The sequence below is a fragment of the Stenella coeruleoalba genome (assembly GCF_951394435.1).
Source record: "Stenella coeruleoalba genome assembly, chromosome: 8".
NCBI lineage: Eukaryota > Metazoa > Chordata > Mammalia > Artiodactyla > Delphinidae > Stenella > Stenella coeruleoalba.
This window is the reverse complement of record NC_137154.1, coordinates 55210976-55225237: the sequence shown is the minus strand read 5'-3', so window position 1 is coordinate 55225237 and position 14262 is coordinate 55210976. Positions and strand designations below refer to the sequence as shown.

General features: G+C 39.6%; 2 protein-coding genes across 2 annotated transcripts in view; both read left to right on the top strand.

Moving 5' to 3' along the window:
* The window catches only part of INTS4 (integrator complex subunit 4), a 113827-nt gene that overhangs the window by 37613 nt on the left and 61952 nt on the right, over positions 1–14262 (top strand). Inside the window, exons 5-8 of the mRNA XM_079929762.1 lie at positions 6542–6727; positions 7351–7401; positions 11785–11873; positions 13029–13149. Of these exons, the coding sequence (XP_079785888.1) occupies positions 6542–6727; positions 7351–7401; positions 11785–11873; positions 13029–13149 (447 nt within the window). The remainder of the gene's footprint in view (positions 1–6541; positions 6728–7350; positions 7402–11784; positions 11874–13028; positions 13150–14262) is intronic.
* LOC307190669 (peptidyl-prolyl cis-trans isomerase A-like) lies at positions 10048–11074 on the top strand. The gene has a single exon (XM_079929984.1). It carries the CDS (start codon positions 10104–10106, stop codon positions 10596–10598), a length of 495 nt encoding a protein of 164 aa, XP_079786110.1. The 5' UTR covers positions 10048–10103; the 3' UTR covers positions 10599–11074.

Below are 14262 nucleotides of genomic sequence, written 5' to 3'. Positions count from 1 at the left end.
CTTGACAGTGTTTTTCTAGTATTTGTAACTTCTTTCTTAGACAGTATTATCCTTAATATATTTACTTATTTGATGTATCTTCCTGTTCAGTTTTGTATATGTGTGAATGTGTGTATGTTACTTCCACAAAGTGTCAGTGGCCTGGTTTGCTAATCATAAGAATTGGGTGTTCCTGAAAAAACCATAATTCAAAAAGGGTCATGTATCACAATGTTCATTGCAGCTCTATTTACAATAGCCAGGACATGGAAGCAACCTACGTGTCCATCAAGAGATGAATGGATAAAGATGTGACACATATATACAATGGAATATTACTCAGCCATAAAAAGAAATGAACTTGAACTATTTGTAGTGACGTGGATGGACCTAGAGTCTGTCATACAGAGTGAAGTCAGAAAGAGAAAAACAAATACCGTATGCTAACACATATATATGGAATCTAAAAAAAAAAAAAGGTTCTGAAGAACCTTGGGGCAGGACAGGAATAAAGACGCAGATTTAGAGAAGGGACTTGAGGACAAGGCTGGGGGAAGGGTAAGCTGAGACAAAGTGAGAGAGTGGCATGGACTTATATATACTACCAAATATAAAATAGATAGCTAGTAGGAAGCAGCTGCATAGCACAGGGAGATCAGCTCAGTGCTTTGTGACCACCTTGAGGGGTGGGATAGGGAGGGTGGGAGGGAGACGCAAGAGGGAGGAGATATGGGCATATATGTATATGTATAGCTGATTCACTTTTTTATACAGTAGAAACTAACACACCATTGTAAAGCAATTGTATTCCAATAAAGATGATTAAAAGAAGGGGGTATTAATTTAGTATCACTGTATTTATCAGGCAGTAATTAGAAACCCAAGCAGTTTGTCATGGCTGGAGAATAGTGATACTTGGGAGTAGCAATATAAATGTATGTAAAGAAAACAGGTATTGTAGAGCTTTTAAGTATTTAAGGTTCAAATGCCCAACTCTGAACATAGTAAGCAAAGTTTTAGAAATCATGACATTATTTAGTTATGAAGCTGGATAGGGAAAAGAGCTCTAGATGGAGTGTCAGGAGACTTGGATTCCAGTATCAACTGTTCCACTAGGTTATCTTTGCATTATTAGACATATCACTTAGTCATTATCATCCTATAAAATAGGGAATTGGTGAAGGCAGAAGGAGAGAGATGGGTGATTACTGAGGGTACTTTCAGAGACTGTATGTCCCAGTGTTAGAGTGAGCAAGAGGGAAACTTGTGTGATTTCAATCAGTGATTTCATTTATGGGTAGAAAATCCTGGAAAATTTGAACTTGAAGGGAATATCCAAAGATATTATTTTGTGAACTTGAAGGGAATATCTGAAGATACTCTTTTGTATTGACAATTTTACATGCAGTAATCTCATTATTTTAGACTATAGTAATAGTAGCTAATAGTCATATTATGCTTTATAATATATAAAGTTTTTTTTTAACATTTATATTCTTATTTGAGCCTTATGATACACCTGTAAGTTAGGTAAGGCAGATATTATTGTTCCTTCTTTATAAATGAGGAAAGTGAGACCCTAAGAGGTCCAGTTGCTTGATCAATGTTACATATATAGAGTCAGAGCTGAAATTTGAAGCTAGGTCTTTTTTTTTCAATCTATATATACTTTATAATATGGAAATTTTCAAATTTATTTATTCTTTCCAGTTTTTGGTGTAAATTTGACAATTATTTATGCTTTGTAATCTTTTTCATGTTTTTTCCTTCCACTTTTTGTTGTAGTCTGCTGTAATATTTTTAAGGAAATCCCTGACATGTTATTTAAATTATAAATACTTAAGTATGTCTCTAACTGATAATAACTGATATGTTTTTAATATAGCCATGATGCAGTTATTATCAGTTATTCCATATCATCTCATACCAGTTCATATTAAAATTTTTTAAATTGCAATAAATATCTTTTTGTAGTTGGTTTTGTTTTTTTGTTTTTTGGATTAGCGTGTATTACCTTTGGATAGTCTCTTGAATTTCTTTTAATCAGTAACAGTAGCCTCTTTTGTTTTTCCTTTAATTGCCACAGATTTATTGAAGAAACTGGATCATTGGTCTTGTTTATGTCTTACATTCTGGATTTGATTGCTTCCTTTTGGTGTCATATATATGTTGACAGTGGGAACCCCTACAGATTGGCTTCTGTGTCCTTTTGATCTGGACTCAATTAGTCCTTGATATTTCCTTGCTTTTTGGCACAAGGTGTCCCAGGTTCTTCTTACATATTTCTTGCCCAGCCCTTAAATTAGTCATTTCATTAAAGTATTTTCAGTTCCTGTTATTGCATTATGCAAATAGCCTATTTCAGTAGCAGTGGACTAGGATTGAGAGAGAGATAACTGAAAATTTGTTAAAAATGATGGTGAGAAGTGCCAAAATGAAAAAGATTGACAGTATTAAGGGTCGACAAAGATGTGGCGTATCTGGAACATTTACATATCACTGGTGGGAGTGTAAATAAGTTCAATTAGTACAACCACTTTGGAATACTATTTGGCAGTCTCATCTTAAGCTGAACATATACATGTCCTGTGACCCAGCAATTTCACTTCTTACTGTATATTCAGCAGAAATGTGAACATGTATACCAAAAGCCACATTCAAGAATAAGCAGAGAGCATTGTTTAGAACAGCCCCAAACTGGAAATAACCCAAATATCTGTCAGCAGTAGAAAGGATAAATGGATTATGGTGTGTACACAAATGGAATACTGTCCAGTAATGAGAATGAATAAACCATTGCTATAAAGCCATACTATGGGCGGTTCTCACCAACATAATATTGAGCAAAGGAAGCCAGACACTATTTGATTTTATAAAGTAGAAAACTAGACAAAATATATGTTAGAAGTCAAGATAATGGCTATTTTTTGTTGTTGAAGTATAGTTGATTTACAGTATTATATGTTTCAGGTGTACAACACAGTGATTTAGTATTTTTATAGGTTATACTGTATTTAAAATTATTATGAAATATTGGCTATAATCCTGTGCTGTACAATATATCCTTGTAGCTTACTTATTTTATACATAGTAGTTTGTACATCTTAATCCCCTACTCCTATTTTACTCCTTAATCCCCTACTCCTATTTGTACATCTTAATCCCCTACTCCTATTTTACTCCTCTTCCTCTTCCCACTGGTAACCACTAGTTTCCTCTCTATATCTGTGAGTCTCTGTTTTGTAATATTCATTTGTTTGTTTTATTTTTTTAGATTCCATTATAAGTGATAACACCCAGTATTTGTCTTTCTCTGTGTGACTTATTTCACTAAGCATAATACCCTCCACATCCATCTGTGTTGTTGCAAATGGCAAAATTTCATTTTTTTTATGGTTGAGTAGTATTCCGTTGTGTGTGTGTGTGTGTGTGTGTGTACACGTACACCACATCTTCTTTATCCATTTATCTGTTGATGGACACTTGGGTTGCTTGCTGTAAACATTGGGTGCATGTATCTTTTCCAAGCAGTGTTTTTGTTTTCTTCAGATATATACCCAGGAGTGGAATTGCTGGATGATATGGTAGTTCTATTTTTAATTTTTTGAGGAACCCCATACTGTTTTCCATAGAGGCTGCACCAATTTTCATTCCCACCAACAGTGTATAAGCGTTCCCCTTTATCCACATCTTTGCCAACATTTGTTATTTGTGTTCTTTTTAATGATTGCCATTCTGACAGGTGTTAGATGATGTCTCATTGTAGTTTTGATTTGCATGTCTCTGATGATTAGCGATGTTGAGCATCTTTTCATGTGCCTCTTGGCCATTTGTATGTCTTTGGAAAAATGTTCAGGTCTTCTGCCTAATTTGTAATCAGGTTGTTTGGGTTTTTTTGATATTGAGGTATATGAGCTGTCTATATGTTTGGAATATTAACCCCTTATTGGTCATGTAATTTGCAAATATTTTCTCCGATTCACTAGGTTGTCTTTTTTGTCAGTGGTTTCCTTTGCTGTGCAAAAGCTTTTAAGTTTAATTAGGTCCCATTTGTTTATTTTTGCTTTTGTTTCCTTTGCCTTAGGAGAGAGACCAAAAAAAATATTTCTATGATTTATGTCAAAGAGTGTTCTGCCTATGTTTTCTTCTGGGAGTTTTATGGTTTCTAATCTTACATTTAGGTCTTTTTTTTTGTTTTTGGCTGCATTGGGTCTTAGTTGAGGCACACAGGATCTTCATTGTGGCATGCAGCCTCTTCATTGTGGTGTGCAGGCTTCTCCTTAGTTGCGGCATGTGGGTTTTTCTCTCTCTAGTTGTGGCGTGCGGGCTCCAGAGCGCGTGGGCTCTGTAGTTTGTAGCTCAAGGACTCTCTAGTTGAGGCACATGGGCTCAGTAGTTGTGGTGTGCGGGCTTAGTTGCCCTGCAGAATGTGGGATCTTAGTTCCCCGACCAGGGATTGAACCTGCGTCCCCTGCATTGGAAGGTGGATTCTTTACCACTAGACCACCAGGGAAGTCCCACAATTAGGTCTTTAATCCATTTTGAGTTTACTTTTGTATATGGTATGAGAAAATGTTCTAATTCATACTTTTACATGTAGCTGTAGAGTTTCCCCAGCACCACTTATCAAAGGGACTGTTTTTTCCCCATTGTATATTCTTTCCTCCTTTGTTGTAGATTAATTGACCATAAGTGTGTGGGTTCATTTCTTGGCTCTCTCTTCTGTTCCATTGATCTGTGTGTCTGTCTTTTTAAAAATTTGTTTATTTATTTATTTTTGGCTGTGTTGGGTCTTTGTTGCTGCACACGGGCTTTCTCTAGTTGTGGTGAGTGGGGGCTGCTCTTTGTTGCGGTGCGCAGGCTTCTCATTGCGGTGGCTTCTCTTGTTGCGGAGCATGGGCTCTAGGCACGCGGGCTTCAGTAGTTGTGGTACACGGGCTCAGTAGTTGTGACTTGTGGGCTCTGGAGCGCAGGCTCAGTAGTTGTGGTGCATGGGCTTAGTTGCTCTGTGGCATGTGGGATATTCCCGGACCAGGGCTCAAACCTGTGTTCCCTGCATTGGCAGGAAGATTCTTAACCACTGAGCCACCAGGGAAGTCCTGTGTGTCTGTTTTTGTGCCATTAACATACTGTTTTGATCATGGTAGCTTTGTAGTATAGTCTAAAGGCAGGGAGCATGATTCCTCCAGGTTTGTTCTTTTTTCTCAAGATTGCTTTGGTGATGGTGGCTTTTTATTTTATTTTATTTTTTAGGTGGAAGGAAGCATATTTTATTATTAATAATAATCGTAATAGTAACAATAGCTGCTAGTGTTTATGGAATTCTCACAGCACTGCAGATGCTTTGCATGCACTTAATTTAAATTAATTTACTTTCAGTTCCTCCTAAGAACCCCCAAAAGAAGGCCCTTTATAATCCATATTTAGTCTCTGTACTCTGTGCTCAACGTATAAAAGGTTCTGAAAGGAGCACAGTCTTTTTTTTCTTTTTTTGGCTGCATTGGGTCTTCGTTGCTGCACATGGGCTTTCTCTAGTTGCGGCACATGGGCTTTCTCTAGTTGTGGCAAGCTCAGCTTAATCCCGCGTTGAGAAACGCGGGCTTTTCATTGAGGTGGCTTCTCTTGTTGTGGAGCACAGGCTCTAGGCATGTGGGCTACAGTAGTTGTGGTGCATGGGCTCAGTAGTTGTGGCGCATGGGCTTAGTTGCTCTGCACCATGTGGTATCTTCCTGGACTAGGGATTGAACCTGTGTCCCCTGCACTGGCAGGTGGATTTTTAACCACTGCACCACCAGGGAAGCCCAGGAGCACAGTCTTAAAGGAGATGGACTTGTAAAAACAAGACATTGCAGTACAATTTGATGCCTGAGAGGATACTACAGCAGCTCCCAAGAGGAAGGGCCTAGCTTCCTGCTGGGGAGGATGAAGCCTGATGGTGGCTATTTTTGATGGTGGTAGAGTGGTTACTGGGAGAGTTGGTCATCTTTTACTTCCTTATCTGGGTGCTTCTTATTGGTGTGTTTTTTGTGAAAATTCATTGAGCTGTACATTTAATATTTTTGCATATTTCTGTATGAATATTAAAAATTTGAAAATTTATGAATTTTTCTTCTGTTTTTAGATTTGATAGTAAATAAAATGCAATTAAAGGGGTCACTTTTAAAGTACCTAGTCTTTACAAGGCCAGGTGCTTGCTGTTGGGAGTATAATGTTGAATAAATGGGAGTCTTGTTTTCTAAGGACTCATGATTCTTTTTGGAAGACACATACTCAAAAAACATGAAGGGAATTCCTTGGCCGTCCAGTGGTTAGGATTAGGCACTTTCACTGCCAGCGCCTGGGTTCAATCCCTGGTTGGGGAACTAAGATCCCACAAGCCACACAGCATGGCCAAAAAAACAAAAAACAACAACAACAACAAACCCATGAGACTAGACAGACTAGTGAGAATGTAGTGTTTGAAGTCATTCCTAAAGTTGATTCAGTGCTTTTGTTTCTGTATTTTTGTTTATTTTTAAGATACCTTAATCATGTCCTTTTGTTCTCTCTTTTCTTTTTGTAGCACTTGACAGATACCTCACATGGTGTAAGAAATAAGTGCCTGCAATTACTTGGTAATCTGGGTTCTTTGGAGAAAAGTGTCACAAAAGATGCAGAAGGCCTAGCTGTCAGAGACGTCCAGAAGATTATAGGGGATTACTTCAGTGACCAGGACCCACGTGTCAGAACAGCAGCTATAAAAGCCATGGTAAACGTGATCATGGAAACTAAATGGAGATACTTTTTTTTTTTTTTAAGTTAATAGCTAATGCCACCTTGGATACATTGTGAATCCCCCCCCAGGGTATACTTTATGCACACTTTCAGGAAGATGTTGGTGGCATCACAGAACTCAAAGGCACACATTCCTTTACAACAGTTGCTTATCTTTGGGCTTGTTTGGTAGCTTTCACCTGCCTTTCTGAAACATGGAAGGTACAACTTGTATCCCAGGTCCATGGGAGAGATGTTACTTGGTATTATAGTACAGTAGGTACAGGTTATACCTTTGTATTTCAGAAGTATAGGTGGAAGTTATGGGGGAGGGTTGCTCTTTAGGGGGAGATGGTGCTAACCATTTCTTCCTCAGGCTCCTTATCATTATTTCATATTTATTCTGATATCCCCTTGGGACAGTCCATGGGTTAGATTCATTAAGTGTTTGAGTGTTTCTACTGAAAAGTCCAGGTTTCTTATTTATATAGCACTGATTTTGGCCAGAGGGAACCATGTTAATGTGATATAATGGGGAAAAATATGTGAGATTGTGGGGAGACATTGGAAATATTGATTTTTTTTTCAGAATACTTAAACTGTATCTTTATTATCTAGTTGCAGCTCCATGAAAGAGGACTGAAATTATACCAAACAATTTATACTCAGGTACCTTAAATGATTGCTGTCTAGAAGAGGAGGGAGGTGGAGAAATCATGAAACTGGGAGGGTGGCACGCTGGTGGTCAGAATTTGAAAACATAGAGCTTCAGCTGGCTAACAGTGGCAGTGTTGTGATGAATGTGCAGTTGTATCCAAAGCATACATTCTAAGAAGAGAATGGGGAATATGTAATGAATAGCACTAGTGCATGTGAGGAGGACATTTTCGGAGGATTTAGGTAGCTCAGTATGAATGCCAGAGTATACAAAGAGAAGTGTAGTGTTCAGAGTAAGGAGAGTGGTAGTCTTGTTGATCTCTGGTTGGTTGACTGAAATTGACTTCAAACCTGAAGTCAATTCAGGGCACCACACTTGAGTAACTGGAGTATTTCTGGAGGAGGATGACCAAGACCATGGGATCGTATGAAAAGATATCACATGATTGTTATAGCATTGGTAAGGAAAAGCACAATGGAATTATAGTATCATTAGGAGAAGCTGACCGAGTGCCTAACCAAAAGCCCTTACATTTATTCTTGTAGAATAATTGGATGTATCTAGAGACAAGAAATCTAAATCCACGCTCAGAGACCAGTTTTTGTTAGCCTACTGAGAGTGGTTTTAGCTTTTAGAGGAAGAGGATAACTAGCCAAACCCCTATGACTGATGTGTAAACCAAGTACGTTCTTTTACAAATGAAGTAGAATGAGTTCAGAATGGTTATGTTGGTGTGACCTGTAGGAAAACTGTGTGGGAAACCAAATAATTAAAGGAAACTTGTAGAGTAAGGACTCAAAGGAAAAAGAGTTAGTCCGATGATTCAGATGTTTAGTGACATAAGACTGTGTCAGTTGGTTAGGCAAGCAATGCTGTGGACCTCAAGGGAGTGAGGATGGAATGATGGGGGAGGATTTGAGATATGAGGTAGAATTAGTTACTATAATGAGTTCATTTTGATTATCTTGAGTTTGAAGGGTTGATGGGATACTTTTGAGGAGAATTCCAGGTCTGGAACTCAGGAAAGATCAGAGCTGGAGGTGGATATTTGGAGCCATCAATATCTAGGGGTCATGGGGATACCCAGGGAGAGTAAGAAGATCGGAAGTGATGAGGATGGAGCCGGGGTGAGGTCCAACGTTTAAGAAAGGAGCCCTAGAATGGAACTGAGGAGCAGCTTGATGGAGGAGGAGGAAGAATATATTCCAGAAAAGGCAAGAGGGCATTCTCACAGTCAGCAGTGTCAAATGCTGGTGAAAGGTCATTTAGGATAGCACTGAAATCTGGTCATGGGACTTAGCAACAAAGTGGTCACTAGTGAGTTTAAAGAGAGCAATTTCAGTGGAGTGCTGGGACTGGGGGAAGCCAGATCAGGGTCTTTTGAGGTGAGGCATTTAAAGTCTATTGACTATGACTATACTTTAAAGAAACTCGACTATGATAGGAAAGTGGGGTAGAAGTTGGTAGAAGGGGGCATAGGATTAAGGGTTGTTGTTGTTTTTTTTCCTGTATTTTCAAGACAGTTGCTAAGTATGTTTATATGTTGAAGGGAGAGCTAGTGTTATGATAGAAGAGACAAAGGGGAATAAATGCTGGAGTAAGTTCCTTGAGGCAGAAAATCAGATTCATGAGCTGATTCATCCAACAAATGTTAGTGAGTACCGAATGCTGGCTGTATAATGCCAAGCATGTTATAATAGATAGGACCCATGCCCTTCACATTGTCATAGGTAAGACAGGCAATTAACAAATAAGCAAACACAGTTATAGCATATGAGTACTGCTGTGAGGTAAATCAATAGGATGCTATCATAGCGAATCACAAAGAGGATCTATTTTGGAGGATGGTAAGGGATAGTCATGTGAGGAAGTGGTGGGATCCATAGCAAAAGTAGAAGGATTAGGAACTAGAAAGGACCCTTTTCCCTCAGATATTGAGAAAACAAGGGGTGGGAGAATACAGGAATAAATGAATTTATAACTGGTATGGAGTAGTTGAGTGGGTTTGTGCCTGAGAACCTTGATTTTTCTCAGATAAACAGGTCGCCTTATAGCTGGTAGTAGGATAGAAGTCCCGAGGAAAAGGTTAAGAAAAGCTGCCTTGGGGCTTCCCTGGTGGCGCAGTGGATAAGAATCTGCCTGCCAATGCAGGAGACACGGGTTCGAGCCTTGGTCCAGGAAGATCCCACATGCCGTGGAGCAACTAAGGCTGTGTGCCACAACTACTGAGCCTGCACTCTAGAGCCCTTGAGCCACAACTACTGTTGTGAGCCGCAACAAGAGAAGCCACTGCAATGAGAAGCCCGTGCACTGCAACGAAGAGTAGCCCCTGCTCGCCACAGCTAGAGAAAGCCCGCGTGAAGCAACAAAGACCCAACACAGCCAAAAAAAAAAAAAAAAAAAAAAGGCTCATTAGCCACCTTTCTGAAAAAAAGAAAAGCTGCCTTGGGAAATGGAAGTGGAAAGCAGGAGTGTAAAAGATTTCAGAGTAGGACTAATAAGGTTTGAGATCATGAATCACCAATCCCCTAGAGAGTGTGGTCTTTGCCAGTGCTCTGCTGCCCTTGTGAAGACTAGAGAAAGTCTTAGGTTTGTGGAGCAGCTGTAGCAGAAATCCTGAGGGGGTTGTGTATGATGATGCAGACAATGCTGTCAAGAGACTGAAGTGGCTTTGCAGACGCCGCCACATCGGAACCTCCCGCGCTGCCCAACCATGGTCAACCCTACCGTGTTCTTTGACATTGCCATCGATGGCGAGCCCTTGGGCCGCGTCTCCTTCGAGCTGTTTGCAGACAAAGTTCCAAAGACAGCAGAAAACTTCCATGCTGTGAGCACTGGGGAGAAAGGCTTTGGTTATAAATGTTCCTGCTTTCACAGAATAATTCCGGGATTTATGTGCCAGGGTGGTGACTTCACACGCCATAATGGCACTGGTGGCCAGTCCATTTATGGGGAGAAATTTGATGATGAGAATTTCCTCCTGAAGCATACGGGTCCTGGCATCTTGTCCATGGCAAATGCTGACCCCAACACAAACGGTTCCCAGTTTTTCATCTGCACTGCCAAGACTGAGTGGTTGGATGGCAAGCATGTGGTCTTTGGCAAGGTGAAAGAGGGCATGAATATTGTGGAAGCCATGGAGTGCTTTGGTTCCAGGAATGGCAAGACCAGCAAGAAGATCACCATTGCTGACTGTGGACAAATCTAATAATAAATTTGACTTGTGTTTTATCTTAACCATCAGACCATTCCTTCTGTAGCTCAGGAGAGCACCCCTTCATCCCCATCTGCTTAAAATATACTGTAATCTTTGTGCTCTCATTGCACTTCTTTGGGTTCCATATTTTCCTTATTCCCCTCCAAGTTTAGCTGAATTGCAAAGTTAAGTTTATGGTTATGAAATAAAAACTAAACAACAACAACAAAAAGAGACTGAAGTAAGGACGGGTATAGAGCAAGGAAAAGGTGGTTTATTTGGAAAGAAAGGACAGAATTAAAGCAGTGGTTCTCAACCAAGGTGATTTTGCCCTCCAGGGCACGTTTGGCAACATCTGGAGGTATTTTTGACTATTTTAGTTTCTGGGGAGAGGAAAAGGGTGCAGTGCTACAACTACCTAGTGGGTAGAGGCCAGGGATGCTGCTAAATATCTTATATTGCACAGGACAGCCCCTCACAACGAAGAATTATCTAGTCCAAAATGTCAATAATAGCAAGGTTGAGAGACCCTGCTTAAACGGATAGGTAACTTAAGTGGGATGAAGAGCAGGTGTGATGGGTTAAGTCATGGCGATGGAAGAGCTGGTAGAGTAGCATATATGGTCAAAGCATGGAATATAAGATTTTAAAATTTCAAAAACCGTTTTCTGGGTGTTGTTGAAGTCTAGGGTGTAGCTATGACTGTGGGTGGAGTAGGGATATTCCATTTCAGACTAAAGTAAAAAAGGAAAATTTGGCCTCTTTTTGGCAGCTTAACGTTAAAATTGTACATTTATTTAGAGTGCTTGAATTTTCAGATGGACTGTCAGTCAGAAATTTGTGCTCTAGTTTTACAGATAGGGAAAAAACTCATCTTTGGTGTTTGAGCCTGTCAGGGTAGCACTGTGGGCTCCCAGCAAGCTTTGCTATGATTGATGCTATTCTAGATGGCTTTTGTGCTATCTATCAATCTGTGGTTCTCCTTTCAGACATGGGGTGGGAGGGTACACAGAACACAGGCAGAGCAGCTGGCAGAGGCCAAGAATTCTTTGTTGGGCAAAGGTTCAAGAAGTTAAAATCACCCATATGTGTTTTGATTGGTATCCTTATCCAACCACCGTATCTTCATTTTGAAAATAGTTTGAACATCACCTGGGAGGACACAGAACTAACAGACTTTTGGAATCCTTGTTTGCAGGCTTGTAAATTGCTCTCTGATGACTATGAACAAGTGCGCAGTGCTGCAGTCCAGCTTATCTGGGTTGTCAGTCAGCTCTATCCTGAAAGGTCAGTGTGGGTGTAAGCCAGCTTTTGTTCATTGCTAAGCCATTTTTCTCTCCTCCCACCATGCAGAAAGCCCACCTCCAGAAAAGGAATGTTGGTTAGATTTTTGGAAGGCAGTATGGAATAGGGGAAAAGCATGGACCCTGAAAATCAGGATGCTTGGTCCTTGTTTTTCAGCTCTGCCTTGAACTTTCTGTGTATGCTGGGAAAGCCACTTCGCCTCTCTGGGTCCCAACCTCCTCAACTATAGATGAAGAGATTGGATGGTCTTTCTCAAATGCTATCCACTCCACCTCTGCCCAACCCTTAAAAAAAGTCTTTGAAATGGTTTGGGGCACATTTTAGTAAATACAAATGCCAGCTAAAGATACCAGGTGAATTTGAGAATAATGATCCCTTATGTAGTGTTTTCCTGGTTAAAATATTTTCATAGGGAATTCCCTGGTGGTCCAGTGGTTAGGACTTGGTGCTTTCTCTGCTGAGGGCCTGGGTTCAATCCCTGGTCGGGGAACTATGATTGCACGAGCTGTGTGGTGCGGCCAAAAATAAAAAATTTTTTTTCACAGTAATTAAATAATTTATCTCACAGTGATTCTTTGAGGTGGAGAGACAGGTATTATTTGTTCTGTTTTATAGAACTCCTTTTATAGGAAAAAGAAGTGTTTTTTCCTCTTCATTAAACTACCTACTGAAATTGAAAAACAAGAATGAGTTAATAAAGCTATAGACACCACCCCCCATAGACACCACCCCCCACCCCCTGCAAAAAAAAAGACTAGCTGGAAATTGTCTTTTCATTTAGGACCAGATTCGCAAGTATGTTTTATATTGGTTTATTCTGAGACTTGCTATATTGACAGCAATGCAATTTATAAGAGAGAAAAAGATAACTCTGTGGTAGCTGTTTTTGGTATCTCATAAATCTTTGAATCTTCAGTGTTAAATACTTTTTACTCAAGACACAAATTTGCATTGCAACTAAAAATAAACAAATCCCAGACTGATTTGCTTACTCTGAAATGTATTTCATCATTATAGGATGAATTTTTCATTTATCATTTCTATTTGTGCTGATTTTCATTGGTCATTCTCAGTTTATTGAACCTGCAATTTTAGGCTCATGTTTTGTCACTTGTGGTTTCTTTTCTTTTAATTTAGCATCGTCCCAATCCCTTCTTCTAACGAAGAAATTCGCTTAGTTGATGATGCGTTTGGAAAAATTTGTCACATGGTCAGTGATAGCTCCTGGGTGGTTCGAGTTCAAGCTTCAAAGCTATTGGTAAGTTACATCTTCTTTAATGAGCATATTACCTGTTACACTTGTAAAACATTTTGAGAAACTAGATAGAGACAGGTGTAATGCGCTTTTATAAACCTTAGTATTTCTTAAAATAGAAAGAAATTGTTCACTTTCCCATAGAGAAGTAGTCTTTAAGAACTAGAAAGAATTTTAAAGATAATCCTATTTAATCTTGTTAGCATATTAGACAACCAAAGTCTAGAGAAAAAGAAACATAATAATAAAAATAATTGTTACCGTTACTAAGCACCTGGTATGGCCTAGATACTTTGCTATGAGGCCACTTAATTATCTCATTTATTCTTTTTTTTATTGGAGTATAATTGCTTTATTATCCCATTTATTCTTACAGTAACCCAGCAAGGTAGGTGCTATTATTCCCACTTCCCAGGTGAGAAAGCTGAGGCTCTGAGAATTTAAGTAAATTATTCAATTTATACAGATAGGAAGTTGTAGAATGAGATTCAGATGCTAATCTGACTTTTAGCCTCATTCTTTGCTACTGTTTTGCCTTTGGGGACTCTAGTATATTTGTAAGAACATTTTTTTTTTTTTTTTCCTGTATGTGGGCCTCTCACTGCTGTGGCCTCTCCCGTTGCGGAGCACAGGCTCCAGACGCACAGGCTCAGCGGCCATGGCTCACGGGCCCAGCCGCTCCGCGGCATGTGGGATCTTCCCGGACCGGGGCACGAACCCGTGTCCCCTGCGTTGGCAGGCGGACTCTCAACCACTGCGCCACCAGGGAAGCCCCCTATAAGAAAAATTTGAACTTTTCAGAGATAGAACTGTCTTATAGAAGAAGGAGTGTTGGCGTAATGCTCAGCCTTATTTTATACCTGTGTTGTCTTGGACATGTCACTTTATCTTAGTCTCGTTTCCTCATCTGTTAAGTGGCTTGTAATATCTCTCATGTTTACATCACAGGGTTGTCATGACACTCAAATGAGATCCTGTCTGTGAATATGTGTATAAATTGTGAAGTACTACACTATGCAAGGTGGTGGGGTTGTTATAATATATAAATATATATGTAACTATCTATAAAAATTTGTATTAATGTCACAGCAAGGATATCTGAAATTCTTTTTGATA